Here is a 13884-nt window from a genome sequence, read left to right as displayed (position 1 = left end):
TTACCAATGAGCGCAATTAAAACAAACACATGCGCGCACCGTACCCTCAAGGGGTTGGGTTATAAACTGTTTAACTTTTTTGGTGTGAATTTGGGCCTAGGTGTCTTTTATGTAGATGCATACACTTCCTTTACCTGTTTGTTATTAAATTGTTTTAGATGTGGAAAATAAAGCAAATAATCACCTTTTGTTTTCAGGCGATGGCAAACTATCACTTCCTCGTCGATCAGAATGTATACGCTATCTTTCCTCAGAAGTGATAGTTTGTCCCATATCACCTTCACCAACGGTAATTATTTGCTTACTATATATCCTGTTAAGACAGACATGACAATCAACCATTTTGTTTTGCAATATTGTCCTTCACAAGACATTTATTTGTGACATTCAACATGAATTCAATATAAATATTTACAAATTTAAAACTGAACAAATTTGTACATAATGGATGAAGGCTTTTTTAAAAATGTATTATGATAATTAATTCATAACATATGTAATAATTGTACATAATGTGTTAATTGTGTATGTTAATTTATAGAACATGTAATGTATATGCAATTTTTGATTGGTTCTAGTATGGTACATGTATTTATATACATATACCTATGTGCTTCCCTGTAATAAATATCCAGGGAAATAATAAAATTGTCCATACTGAAGAAAAAATATTGTCATTTGTCATCAATTTCACTAAGTAATTTATCCGCAGGTACATGTAATTGTTTACGGTTAACCAAATAGTGTCACTACACAAGTTTTCTTGTAAATTTTGTGAACTAAGAACTGAAGATGAAAAAAAAAAGAACAAAGAATTACAATTAATATATCCATTTTAAAATCTGCTACAGCAAAATAAGAAAAATCTTACGTTATTAAAACGAATAAAAAGTTACTCTGCACAACAAAAATCCCCTGACTTATCTTCATGTTACTATATGGAAATATGTGAACAGCATTATGCCATTTTGCTGCAGCATTTTTGAGGCAGTTTTTTTAATGAGGCCAAAAGGAATGAGAACAAAATCACACAAAGATAATAAATCATTGAAGGAAGTAGTTTTTGTATTGCCTGACAAATCTTTTTCAAATGTTTCCTTCCAATATGAATGGCTAGCCATGCCGACAAAACAACCATGTTGGATTTGATAAATGATTATATGAAATACAAAGTGGACGGAATACGAAGGTTCAGAAGGCAATTGAAACGATTGAAGTAACAGCGTGATCAAGATACAGGGTTCAATTGAACTTCATTGCAATGAAAAATAAATTAGAAATGCCCTTTTTTCTTTTTCTTTCTATTTTTTGAAGGCACACTTCTACATATCATCATACAGACCTGTAATTTTAACATTGAGATCTCTTTTCTTTGTTAGCATGCATAGTATTTTGATATAAAGGACGGTTCCTGACAGAAAAGGCTTACTGAATATGGAAGAAAGCCTTTAACATTACTAAAAGTGATCTATCATCATATCGAATCCTCTTGAAAACCAATACTTGAGCTATATATTTATCATCATCATATATGATTTTCTGCTATTTACAAGTTTCTCTATGCAGATTCATAACTAATGAAGTAATCAACAGGTTATTTCAATAGCAATTATCTTCATTCTTCTTGAAAAGATATGATCAGTTCATATACCACAACTTGATTGTACCTGTTAATAATATTCTTAACAAGTTCTTCAGAAAATGAACAATGAAGTGGCAACTCTACACAAAGATAGTAGCATTGTCCATAAAGTCCAGTTTGTGGTTTGGAAGCTTGAGCTTTCTACCATACAAAACCGAGACGCTTCCTTGTATTGGAGGGCTTCCCGATGTGTGCGTATTTAACCTCATCTGTGCTGCCTTTCTGGTAGTAAGGCAGCTCGACTCCGACCCTGTCGTTGGTCAGATAGCTGGGTCGGATTCCACCCTTGCCGTCAAAGACGGGTCCATGGCCACCACCGTGCCCCTCCCTGGCTGCCTTCTCCAGAGGATAGACGTTGCGCTCGCCTTCCTTGCAATGTTTGATGACCTTGCCCGCGTACTCCTGGAACTGCTGTTCCTCCAGCGCCAGCAGATCAATGTTCTTTTTGTCCATCTCGAGTTGCTCGGCGCGGCCCAGGAGTTTCAGCTCGTGGCGCTCCTGGATCTGGTTGCTATGGAAACCCTTGAGGTTTTCGTTCTCTTGCCTGATCTGCTTCATCTTCTCCTCCTGCTTGGTGGCAAAGAGACGGTCCGCCTCAATCTTCAGGTGGAGGGCTTCCAGCTCGCGACGCCTCTCTTGGCGTTCCTCCTTCTCCTTCTGCTTCATTTGTTGAGTCCTGCAAAGTAGATAAGTCAGAAGTACAAGGTTACACAATGTGACTCCAAATAGTTTCTAGCACTCTAAGATCTGACATTGATATTGTCTATTAATGCTCAAAAGCTTAACACTCTAAATCATCATCATCCATAATTCCGTCCATCAGTACAAAATGTATATATTTCCATAAGGATGGTAACGGAAAAACAAGTGTGAAGAAAATATGCATCCAACTTCAATACAGGCATACAAAGATTAATCATAAAATACATCATCATAAATCAATTTTTAAAACACAATTTCTTCAATTTTACATTCATATACATAGTTGCTCTTAAATCCAAGAAATTCATCTTAAAGCTCCTTAAAGATATAGACCGGTAGTGGTAGAATTGCGGTTCAAGGGTTTTGGGTACAAAATGTCCATTCAATACTCTAATTTTAATATTGCCTTCAAAGGTTAAGATAGCAATACTTCAACCTAAATTCGCAAAAAAGCAGAAATATATGCCCAAATGTTCTATTGGAAGTGCATTCGCGATATGACAATTTACGGAATATATCAATTAGTAGGCGGTTTCCCTGCAAAATTTGTATCATCACATATTAGTCAAAACATATTCTTTCACATGATTGGTAATAAGAGCTTCCATTTTATTTTTGAGAGGGGGGCGTTTCCAAAACTGGTATATACCAGAGAAGGGAAACTAAATGCTGTTGTTGCTGCATGTTGTTACTAACCTGTGAAGAGCCATTTGTTTAAGATCATCCTCCAGCCTGGATTCTTTTTCTTGCATCTCTTTCTCCCGAGCAGCTTCACGGTCAGCTACGGCCTTGGCGATGCGGTCATCTTCATCATCTGCCTTGGCCTTCATCTGGCTATCAAGATCGTTGACCATTCGAGTGACATTGTCTTGCTTTTCTCTGTACAAAAATAAAAGATTGGAGGAATTTCTTAGAATTCACAATACTAATTTGATAATTTGAATATTATGGGTACCATACGATTGACATTGTCTTGCTCTTCTCTGTACAAAAATAAAGTTTTTTGAGGAATGCTTTAGAATTCACAATACTAATTTGATAATTTAAATATTATAGGTAATATGCAAACTACATGTAGGAATGAATGAAACAATGAGATTGCCATCGTTGGCTAATTTTCTGGTATTGCACAGTGAAACCTGTCTATAAACACAATCCAAGGGAGACGAGAAAAGTGGTCTTCATAGGCAGGTGGTCTTTATGTACGGGTTTCTTTGGTACATGTATCAGTGAGAAACCACTTGCAAGGGAAACAAAAAATGTGGTCTTTGTAGACAGGTAGTCTTTCTATAAAGGTGGTCACTAGTGCAGGTGGTCACTAGAGCAGGTTTGACTGTATATGGGGCGGCCTGGGGCGGTATTCTGAACCCTGTGTTATCTCTAATATTGTTGTATCTTTGAAGATAAGATAAAGTTGGTATTCTGAACATTGTTGTAACTTTTGTGTTATCTTTTGTTGTATATTTTTTCTCATCTTATTGGCCGCGCCTGCGCTCATATTTTGGTACGCTTGTAATTGTGCGTATTATTAATAAAGTGGCATTTAATCCTCATTTGCATATGCGCACGGGAGATAATATGTCGAGATAATTGGTATTCTGAAAGTTGTTGTATCTTTTATCTTATCTTATCTTTCATGGTATTTACAACAATATTTACATCAGGTAGGGGGTTGTTGTATCTTTCGTGGTGATATAATGGCGGCAATATTTTTTGCCCAGAACCAACTTCTTGCCAATAGCAAGTTAGAAAAACATTGTGTGTCGACCGGAAACATCACAGATGAGAACTTTTTAAGAAATTACATGCTAGAACATGACGATTTTAGTGCTCTCATCTCAACCAATATAGTGAAAGCGTGATTTGTCTTCATGATCCACATGCCACAGCGCATATCAAAGACGCGCGTACTAAATGCTCAAATAACTAATTACGCCCAAGATTAGTATGCGCTAGGCGCATCTTCAGATATGGCATAAAGTATTTCTATTGGTTGACCTACTTATCATGCTTATATAAAACAGATTTGATTGGTAGGGTCCATAGAAATGGGCGTGTCAACAGTGGTAAAAGATAAGATAGAGGCGGTCCTTCTAGAGATAACACAGGGATAAAACAATGTTCAGAATACCAACTTACAACAATATTAGCGCTGTGTTATCTATGGAAGATACAACAAAAGATAACACAAAACTTACAACAATGTTCAGAATACCACCCCAGCTCTTAATCCTACTCGTCTAACACATCTGGGCCCTGTTTCATGAAACTTGTTATCAATAACAAGTTCCAAGCTACTGTTATAAGCTACTGAAATCATGACATCTGATTGGCTGAGAGGAAATTTGTCATAGAAATTTTGCATTTGCTATAGATAACAAGTTTTATGAAACCAGCCCCTGCTCATTTTCAATTTAGAAATGCTACCCATGCAAGCAAGGTGTTCACTTCAGGGGTGATATTGAGCACTAAAAAAAAAAAAAAAGGATACAGGGGGGGGGGGGGGAAATGGCATCGAACAACATTCCCCCCTTTTGAGTAAGAAAGTTAGGATAAAATAGGGAAAATAAGGGGAAAATAGGGTTAAAATCGGGAAGAAAAAAATATAATTTAAAAAAAATCGAGAAAACAATTTAAATCGGGCCTGTCACTTACTGCCAGAGCTCTTTCTCCCTCTTCCGACGCAGTTTGGTCATCTTCTTCTTGGCCGCCGCAAAGATGCGAATCTCCTCTTCCTCCTCCTCCTCCTTCTGCTCCTGGGCGGCCCTGATCAGGTCACGGTCAGCCACAGTCTTGAGATGGGAGTGCATGAGGTCCTGCTTCTCACCGAGCCGGATACGCTCAATCTTAGCGCGCTCTGCGTTGTAGTAGTCCACCTGCTCCTTGAGTTCCCTTCCCTCTCTGACATCTTGGATATTGTCAATTTCAGCTTGCTGTAAATGCTCCTGGATCCTAAATTGATGAAAAAAATGACAAAATAATAAAATTATTATCAAGCAATCTGCTTACAATGACAGTCCGTCTTCCACAAATAATTTCATAATGTTTGAGGAAATTAAGTATTTATGACAGTTTATCATTTTGTTTTTGAAAATAACAATTGTTATTTATATATATTTTCAGAAAAATACTTATTGTACTTTATATTATTAATGTTATAAAAAAACTGTGTACTTACATGTACATGCACATGAATGCAGAAGAAAATCAAATCAAATGAGATCGAACGGAGAAAAAAAATTACCAATTACTGGTAAATAAAGTTCAATTAAAGTGCAATATAATTGTCAAGGCTATTCAACTTGAAAAGAATAACAAAGTTAAACGAAAAAAATAGAATTTGAGGAGTTTATGATGAATCCCGAGACTACTTAAGGTTAAACCCACTGAAAAGGTGTATCGATTGACAAATTAAACAGTCTCTATAACAAATTCATAAAACCCGTTTTATGTTTGTTTGTTTTTCTTTCGTTTCATTTGTGTTTTTCTTTGATTGCTCAGGTAAAATCTGATTTAATGTAACACTTCTCCAAAAAAATATAACAAAATTGGAAGAATGAAGAATTCAAGAAAAGCACTCACTGTTGCGTTTGAAATTCTGAGTTGGCCTTGCGATCCTGCATCCTTTTGAGAGCTTTCTCCTGGTCCGCTAGGATCCCTTCTTCTAGCTCCCTCTGTGCACGGAGATAGAGCTCCATGTCATTGCCCTCCATAGCAGCCTCTCGAGCCCTCTTCAGATCCAGCTGAGCATCACGTTCTTTCAATACCTCGGTCAGCAGTAGGGCTCCCTGTCAAACAAAAACATAATTGATCACGGTTAAGTTAAATTTCAAACAGTCTTTTTAAAAAATCAATGTATCTAAAAGGTTGTACATGTTCATGGAGATTCTCTTAGATGATATATAAATTCCATAATTAAAATGCCTTAAAATCAGCTAAAAATTTAGGGGTATAGTACCAAGAATATATACATGTAGGGGTGACGATGGTATGGAATTCATTTGACATCAATCCAGATCGAGAGGTTATGATTGTATGCATGCTTTTAGGTTTATCTGAAGTTAAGTCTGGGGGGTGTTTCATAAAACTTGTCATCAGTGACAAATGATCGTTTTTTTAATAAAGCTACTGAAATCCTGGCTTCTGATTGGTTATCAGCAGATTTGTCACTGATTTTTGTCAATAATTTGTCATTGAAAAAAGGCATTGTGAAACAGGTGCCAGATGGAGTGCAAATTCAACTCAACATTCTTATTTCCTCTTTTTTTCACTACTAAATCAACAAACTCAACGGACTCTTAACATCATATTAAAAATCAGGAAATCATATGTCATTTATGATTGTGTTGCGTGCACATGGCTCTGTAAGAACAAATATAAACAAACAAATCAATCAATCAATCAATCAAACTTACATGAAACCCTTTGACCCTGTCTGTTTGGTAGTACTGTAGAGTCTTTGCTTTGTCGATGGCTTCTTTTCTCTTCTCCGCTTGGTACTTGGCTTCCTCGATGTCGATCTGGACTCGCTCGGCTTCTTCCTTCTCTTCGCGGATCTTGCGAGCCTCAAGCTTCTGTAACCTTTGACCCTGAAGGTGAAAAGAACATGAGCGATGAGAATGATTAATACTTTACATATCGATATCAAATAGACAAATAGGCAACATTAGTAACATGCAAAGTCTGTTCCATATAGAGTTATAAGGTAGACAACTGATGGAGACAAACAGTTTAAGGAAATTACATCAAGATGTCTTTTTTGCAGTCAATATTAAATGTCCCATTATAATCATCAATTCTTGTTAAACAGGATCAAATCAAATACTAAAATAGTAAAAAGAGCAACCTTAATACAGAAATTGGTAATAGAAGAAAAAATAACATATGATTGGGTGTCCGGACACGTAACAAACATAAAGAGTTGCTAGACCCTAATTGCCTTTGTATTTAACAGATAATACTCATCGAAACAAATAGCACTAGTTAAAACCATATTGAATATTTGTCCTTTATATATCGACCAACATAAGTTGTGGAAGATTTATGAAATATAGCTTGTAAACTCCTTTAAGTTGATGTTCTAAATCAACCGTCCAGACGCACAACCTGTCTGGAAACAACATCTGAGTAATTATATACTTACAGCAATGGTATTACTCCAGTTTTTGACCATGTCCTTAGACTGTTGGTGGAGAGCTTCTTTGGCTTCTCGTTTGGCTCTAAAGGCTTCTTCTTCCCGCTGCTTCCGCTCTAACTGCGCCCTGATACGAGACCAGTCTGCCTTTGACAGGACAGTCACCTGCCGGAGATCGGACCCGTCGGGAAGCATCATGCCTGGACCAGCTGGAGGAGCTCCCCCAGAACGATTTCCAATCGGTGAATCTGATGAAGCAATAAATAAAGATAAACAGAGTTGGATTAGATTTGTATTTGCAGGGCTCCATAGAGTCCGAAATAACTTTTGGGAAAGGGGTCCGGATCAAATTTGCAGTCTTTTGCGTCCGTTAGAGTTAGTGTTAGAGTTTTGGATCCTGCTAATTAGTATCGTCGTAGAAGTAGATTCTAGAAGTACAATTTGACAAGGGTCTGGAAATCTTCATTTTGAGTGCATCGATTGATGTCATCAAAATTTGGTGATGCCAAGTGATTGTACAATATTTTGCCAAAGTTTCAAATTATATGCAATTTTAGGCCCCTAGAGTCTAGATCTAGTGCTAGATCTAGTCCTAACTCCGTCACTACTCCTCCAGCTTTTTATTCTAGGAAAAAATTTAATTCACCACAGTCATTGTGCATGTTCTTCAATAATATTTCAACACAGTTTATCATAGGGCCTATAGCTAGGTCTTATCATAGGGCCTAGGTCTAGTCTAGATCTACTTATTCTTTAGAAATAGTGGTCTAGATCTAGTCATATACAATACATTTCAAGTCGTTCTATAATATTTCTAATTCTGTCTTGATCTCCCAGAAATCAGAAAACACTCACTGACAAATGCACAGCTCACTCAGAATTGTTCACTATTTTTTGGTCGGTGTTTGTAACTAAACTTACTCTTTTTTTGCCCTCTCCTTCGGCCATGTCGTACTTGCTCTTGTGCCATGAATGTAGATGGTAATATTTATAAATGATGTCAATTATATCGATGTTTTGTAATGAAATTTTGCCGGTCTTTTTGCCAATCTTGTTTGTTTTCCTGATGACTCCAAATACCAGCGGTCAAGCTAGCTACATGAGTCGCAGCTGTACTGTACGTGTATGTTGAGATCGCGAAGAAACACGTCACAAACGATATCCAGTACACACATACACTGTACGTTGCTAAGAGCCGCTGAACAATGGGCTATAAGCGCATGCGCTGTAACCACGGAAAAGGACATGCACTGTACATCTCTCTCTCTAGCTCTCTCTCTCTCTCTCTCTCTCTCTCTCTCTCTCTCTCTCTCTCTCTTCTCTCTCTCTCTCTCTCTCTCTCTCTCTCTCTCTCTCTCTCTCTCTCTCCCTCTCTCTCTCTCTCTCTCTCTCTCTCTCTCTCTCTCTCTCTCTCTCTCTCTCTCTCCGTCTCTCTCATTTGTATAATGATGAAAGATATAGAATTCATTTTTATGAGCGAACAATTGAGTATCTTTCATGTTGAATAATCACAATAACCTCTACAAAATTATATGAAATAGTTAAATATTATGTATAGAGATGTGACAAATTGATTTCGAAATAGCAATGTTATGCTTTCCAAATAATTATCATATATACCTGTTTTCATTTCGATAAAAATGTGGCTTTATTTTAAACATTCTCTTCTCTTTACACTTCTTTCCGAATCGTCTCATCGTACCGACAAAAGCTAAAATATGCAACTATTCAAAATACATGTGAACATATTAGGCCTATATTCAAACCTCATTTCAAGATATCCGTTGTTTCATTTTACATTATCGGTATCTTTTTTGTAACCTTCTGAAATTATGGTATCCTACAGGAATACATCATGATTCCCTAATTATATATATTTTAAAACAACTTCTTCACTAAGATACGTTGCTTGCAGATAAACATATCATGCAAACCTAGTATCAATGTACATCTGTATATGGCTTTTGAACTCTGACAGTAAGTCACTGTGACCATGCCATTTAACCTTTCTCGGCGCCGCATGAAAAGTTTCGACGTTTCGATAGATGACAGCCCCCCCCCCCCCCCTTTCCCCCCCCCCCCCTCTCTCTCTCTCTCTAGCTTTTCATCGGGCTTTTAATTTCAACAAAAGCATTAATTTTTCTTGTTATCTATTGCAAAAATATAATGTTTTGTAACAAATGTGAATACTATCTTTTTTTAATGATTTTGTATTTCGTTAGAAATTAGACTAAATAAATGAAATGGACAAATATGAAATAATTTGCTAAAATCATATGCGCTATTCTCTCCTTGTTATTTACGCTTAAAAATCTACCTTTGTACGTATTGAAACGATCCCTTTTTCTTCACTTTCTCAGAGTTCCTCTCATAATTTTTTTGTCATATTCCAAGCCGTATTAAAGCATACCAATTACAGCTTCAATTATTTTATTTTATTGTAATTTTTCTCATTTATATTTGTATAGGCATAATGAATTCCTTTTTACGAGTGTTTTTCTTATGATTATCCACGTCATCTCATGAAAAGCAATTAAAAAAACACCCGTATTTTAAAAGATTTTCTAACGTTTATCAAAGCTTCAGCGCTTGATAAAAAGCAATACAACACGGGCGATTGTAAATGTCTTGAGATCCACTTGGAACTTAAAAACGAGACACGCGCGCAAATGATCACGATAAAATAAGGCAAAACAAAAAATCATGGTGCAAAAGAGAAATACAAGAATTCCATGCGTTTCCGTATGCATATTCTACAAATAAAAAAGGAGGATATTTTAGTCCTTATCAAAATGAAGCGTGTAATTTAAAGCAGGTACCAAGAAATAGATCAGTAGATAAAGAGAATGATCGTTTGGTGAGATGGGAAGGGTATAGCAAAAGCGCATAGCATTAAGCAATGAAATCTCAAGTCCTTTATCAAAACATTCGTACACAGACAATCAAGTTTGATATCGTTAGGAAGATTCATTGAAAAGCAAGTTGAGATCCGGGAGAGGCGAAAAATAATTTGTGAGCATTATCATTGTTATTATGCAAGTGTGGAAGAACATCAGGAAAAAAAATGTTCACTGAAAAGCATGGCTCTAATTCCAATGCCTTCATATTAAAATTGGGCATGTAACACCGTATTTTTATGCCACATGTTTGTGTATAGTCCCATATAAATTATAAACGTTTTTTTTTTTTTACAGTGCTTTTTAATTTTTCCAAGATTGGGCAAAATTGTATATGATCCCAGAGTACTTTTTCGCGCGACAAATTTCACACCGGAGATAAGCCCGGGGGGGGGGGGGGGTGCTTTCAGAGGGAGTGAACAAGCATACACGTATTTTAACACTGAGTGGGGCGGGCCGGGGGGGGGGGGCGGGGCGGACCTTGACCAGAACTGAACTTTATCTTTAATCACTCACGAATTAGTATTCAATAAAATCTGAGAATGTATAATAATTATTATCTAGATCTTACGAATAAATCATTGTCAAAATCATTCCATAAATTGGGGTAAAATTGTTATTCATACCATTATGACCAACAGTGTATAATCTACCTAGCTGTTCGAAATGGCAATGAGACATTGACATATTTATAAAAAAAATGATACAATGTGCATTAATTGGTCTGCTTTGACCTAATCTCCAATGCAGAGGTTTCAATCACCCCTAAAGTGCCCCCTTTTACATAGGATAGGTGCCCCTTTTTACATAGGATAAGCGGTCCCTTTTTATTTCTAATAGGTGCCCGTTCCACATTATTATAAGTGCCTCTTCCCACCTCCTATAAGTGCCCCATTCACCGACCCCTTTTCAAATCTGAGAGGTGCCCATTTAACTTTAACAAGTGCCATTTTGTTTTGAAATAAGTGCCTCTTTTCATCTGTGAAGAGTGCCCCTTTTTGCTTTCTAATCATAATTAGTGCCCATTTTCCTTCGGATAAATGCCCCTCTTCTTGTTTTAATAATTGCCACTTGGGAAAAAACGTGTAAAAACACGTTCATTTTACCTTTTTCCTGATTTAGGGGGGTCTCCAAGGCAGGAAAAGCCCGCGAAAGGGGGTTTCAGAAATATTGGCAGTCCTCAGATAGGGGGTGCTTTCACAAAGAGGGAACGAGCATATGCGTACCCTTAATAACATTGAGTGGGGGGGGGGGCGGGCACAAAATATTGATTCGTCACACTTGTCGCAACTTCTCGGTGTCATAATGTTTGACTCGCAATATGCGTCTAATCAAATATCAAATATCAAATATATTTGTCCTAGTCTGCCATTGAAAAATGCACGCTTTTATTTCCTCCCGTCTTGACTAATTTGGCAATGCCCCTTTTAATTCTGTTCAATTCATCCCAGAATCTGTGTCGGCCAATTAGAAGCTTCAAATGCTGCGGCTCGCATTGTCACTGTCCACCAATTAAAAGCCGTCCCTTTACTCGTTTTGCAGTCGTTTTTACTTCATCCGCGGATCTAGCTTTTTGCCAAGGTGGAGGGGGGGGGGGGGGGGGGGGGGGGGCCGGGGTTGATTCAGTGGCGGATCCAGGATTTACTTTGTTTTTGTTTTGTTCAGTTGGCCACCCGAGGGGGCGGGGGGGGGGGTTAAACCGCCGAAACCCCCTAGATCAGCACCTGGCCACTCCAGCAAAGCGTTGAGAGAGTCGATGCTATAATGCGTATTGACCTTTAACACTGCATACTTACTAAGAGGCAGATATTATACACAGATACACACACCACACACTATTGCATAAACTGCACACAATATCACCGATTGAGTTGATCGGCACTGAAATTTGACACTATACTTACAATTTGAATTTATAAATTATTCTTTTTAACATCAGTAAGTTGAAAGAATTGTATTTTACTGCTATTTAGGTGTCATCAATTGTCACTAAAGTACCGATTTTTAGTGAAATTACTTGAGTTTTGTACAGTGGTGTTAGAGATGTTGAAAATCAATAGCAAAGCTTTTACTACACAGCCAGGATAGCAATGCACCTATGTGTGCGCCTGGCTCCCTGTTAGCATTGTTTTCAAGATCATTGTTGCTCACTTTTGGATTTTTGTTTTGTTTGTTGCTTGTTAGGAATTTGGTTGGTTGCACTTCAAACGTACTGATATAGTCGTCTGAATTAATGATTTAACTGGAGTTTTTAACGGAGTTTTTACCGCCTTCATGTGCTCCCGGAATATAATATTTTACCAGGGATATCACATATCCCTGATTTGCCCGCGAGATTTACTCTCGGTTCCCTATTTAGTTGCAAAAACTTTGGGGGATCCTTAATTTGCTCACGCGCGTGTCTATCATTACTGAAAGTAACCTCTGATTCCTTAAAAAAAATCATGTGGATTTAGCGCTGTGTATATATCAAAGTTACATGTATCATTATTATAAATCGCGGTGCCCTCTTTAACTTTGTAATAATCAAGTCATTGCCCCTTTTCACCTCTGAGATTTCTTCATTGAGTCATGATGCACAGGCATGGTTTCGCGGATGGATAATAAAAACGCCGCCCACGTTAAATGTTAATTGTACTATACTACCAGGGATAACTCACATATCCCTGATACTACATTTGTGACGTTCAAGGCCATGTGCACGTGCAGGGCTAGGGGCATACACTGTGCGGTGACGTGGCCTCAGGAGCGATTAGTATGTTGTTGCTGTGCTTGAGAGAGTATGCCGTTAACCTTTGGTGACGGTCTTTCCAGAACTGTTTGCAGTCTTTATGAGTAAGTTATGCTTATAGAAAAAGATATAGAGTTTAATTAGGTATCAGAGTGAGTGATAATGCATAGTTTGAGGTGGATATAGATGTCTGTTTGAAGTAATTATGATTTTAGAAATAAGAATGCCTGTCGTTTTAATCATAATATTGAAGAACTGAAATTGGCGCTAGTTCTGAAGTGTATCCAAACTTTACACACGTGACTCTTGCGTAGAAATTAGTTTACTATAAATAATATACACACCAAAAATCATCTAAATCTTCCACAATTATTCAAATAACAGTCATGATTTAAAAGTCGTGTCATCTTTTTTTGGAGTATTTTACCTAAAATCGAAGACATGTAGTCTGCTTTGTCTAGTAGGTTTCAAAACAGATGGTGGGTGCCGGTGCAGGTGGTGGTGAGTTATTTTTTCCGGCGGGCGCGGCGCGCGCCTTGGTGAAGTGAGTGATCTGAGACGGAAGATAACAGTTGCCAATTTGAGTATATCGAAAATGTATTAAATAAAATTGAAATACAGAGTGGTGTTATTCGTTATTTATAAATATTATTATTATTATATATTATTATTGTCGATTATCCTATACCAGTTGCGGATCCAGGGGACAGGCCCCACCCCTGGTGAAAAAACTGTAAAAACACATTAATTTTACCTTTTTTGGGAGATGGTCCCCCAC

The 13884-nt window shown here is 37.4% G+C and overlaps 1 protein-coding gene across 1 annotated transcript; it reads right to left on the bottom strand.

Moving 5' to 3' along the window:
* Positions 1-341: 341 nt before the first annotated feature.
* Positions 342-8598, bottom strand: LOC582259 (coiled-coil domain-containing protein 173). The gene is made up of 7 exons (XM_782219.5): positions 8400-8598; positions 7488-7726; positions 6760-6933; positions 5927-6132; positions 5000-5296; positions 3041-3223; positions 342-2318 (listed from the first exon to the last, which is right to left on the bottom strand). The coding sequence occupies exons 1-7, from the start codon at positions 8446-8448 to the stop codon at positions 1784-1786; spliced, it is 1683 nt and encodes a 560-aa protein (XP_787312.1). The 5' UTR covers positions 8449-8598; the 3' UTR covers positions 342-1783.
* Positions 8599-13884: the final 5286 nt, after the last annotated feature.

The sequence above is a fragment of the Strongylocentrotus purpuratus genome, unplaced genomic scaffold (genome assembly GCF_000002235.5).
Source record: "Strongylocentrotus purpuratus isolate Spur 01 unplaced genomic scaffold, Spur_5.0 spur5_scaffold_19, whole genome shotgun sequence".
NCBI classification, from domain to species: domain Eukaryota; kingdom Metazoa; phylum Echinodermata; class Echinoidea; order Camarodonta; family Strongylocentrotidae; genus Strongylocentrotus; species Strongylocentrotus purpuratus.
This window is presented reverse-complemented; position numbering and strand designations above follow the sequence as displayed.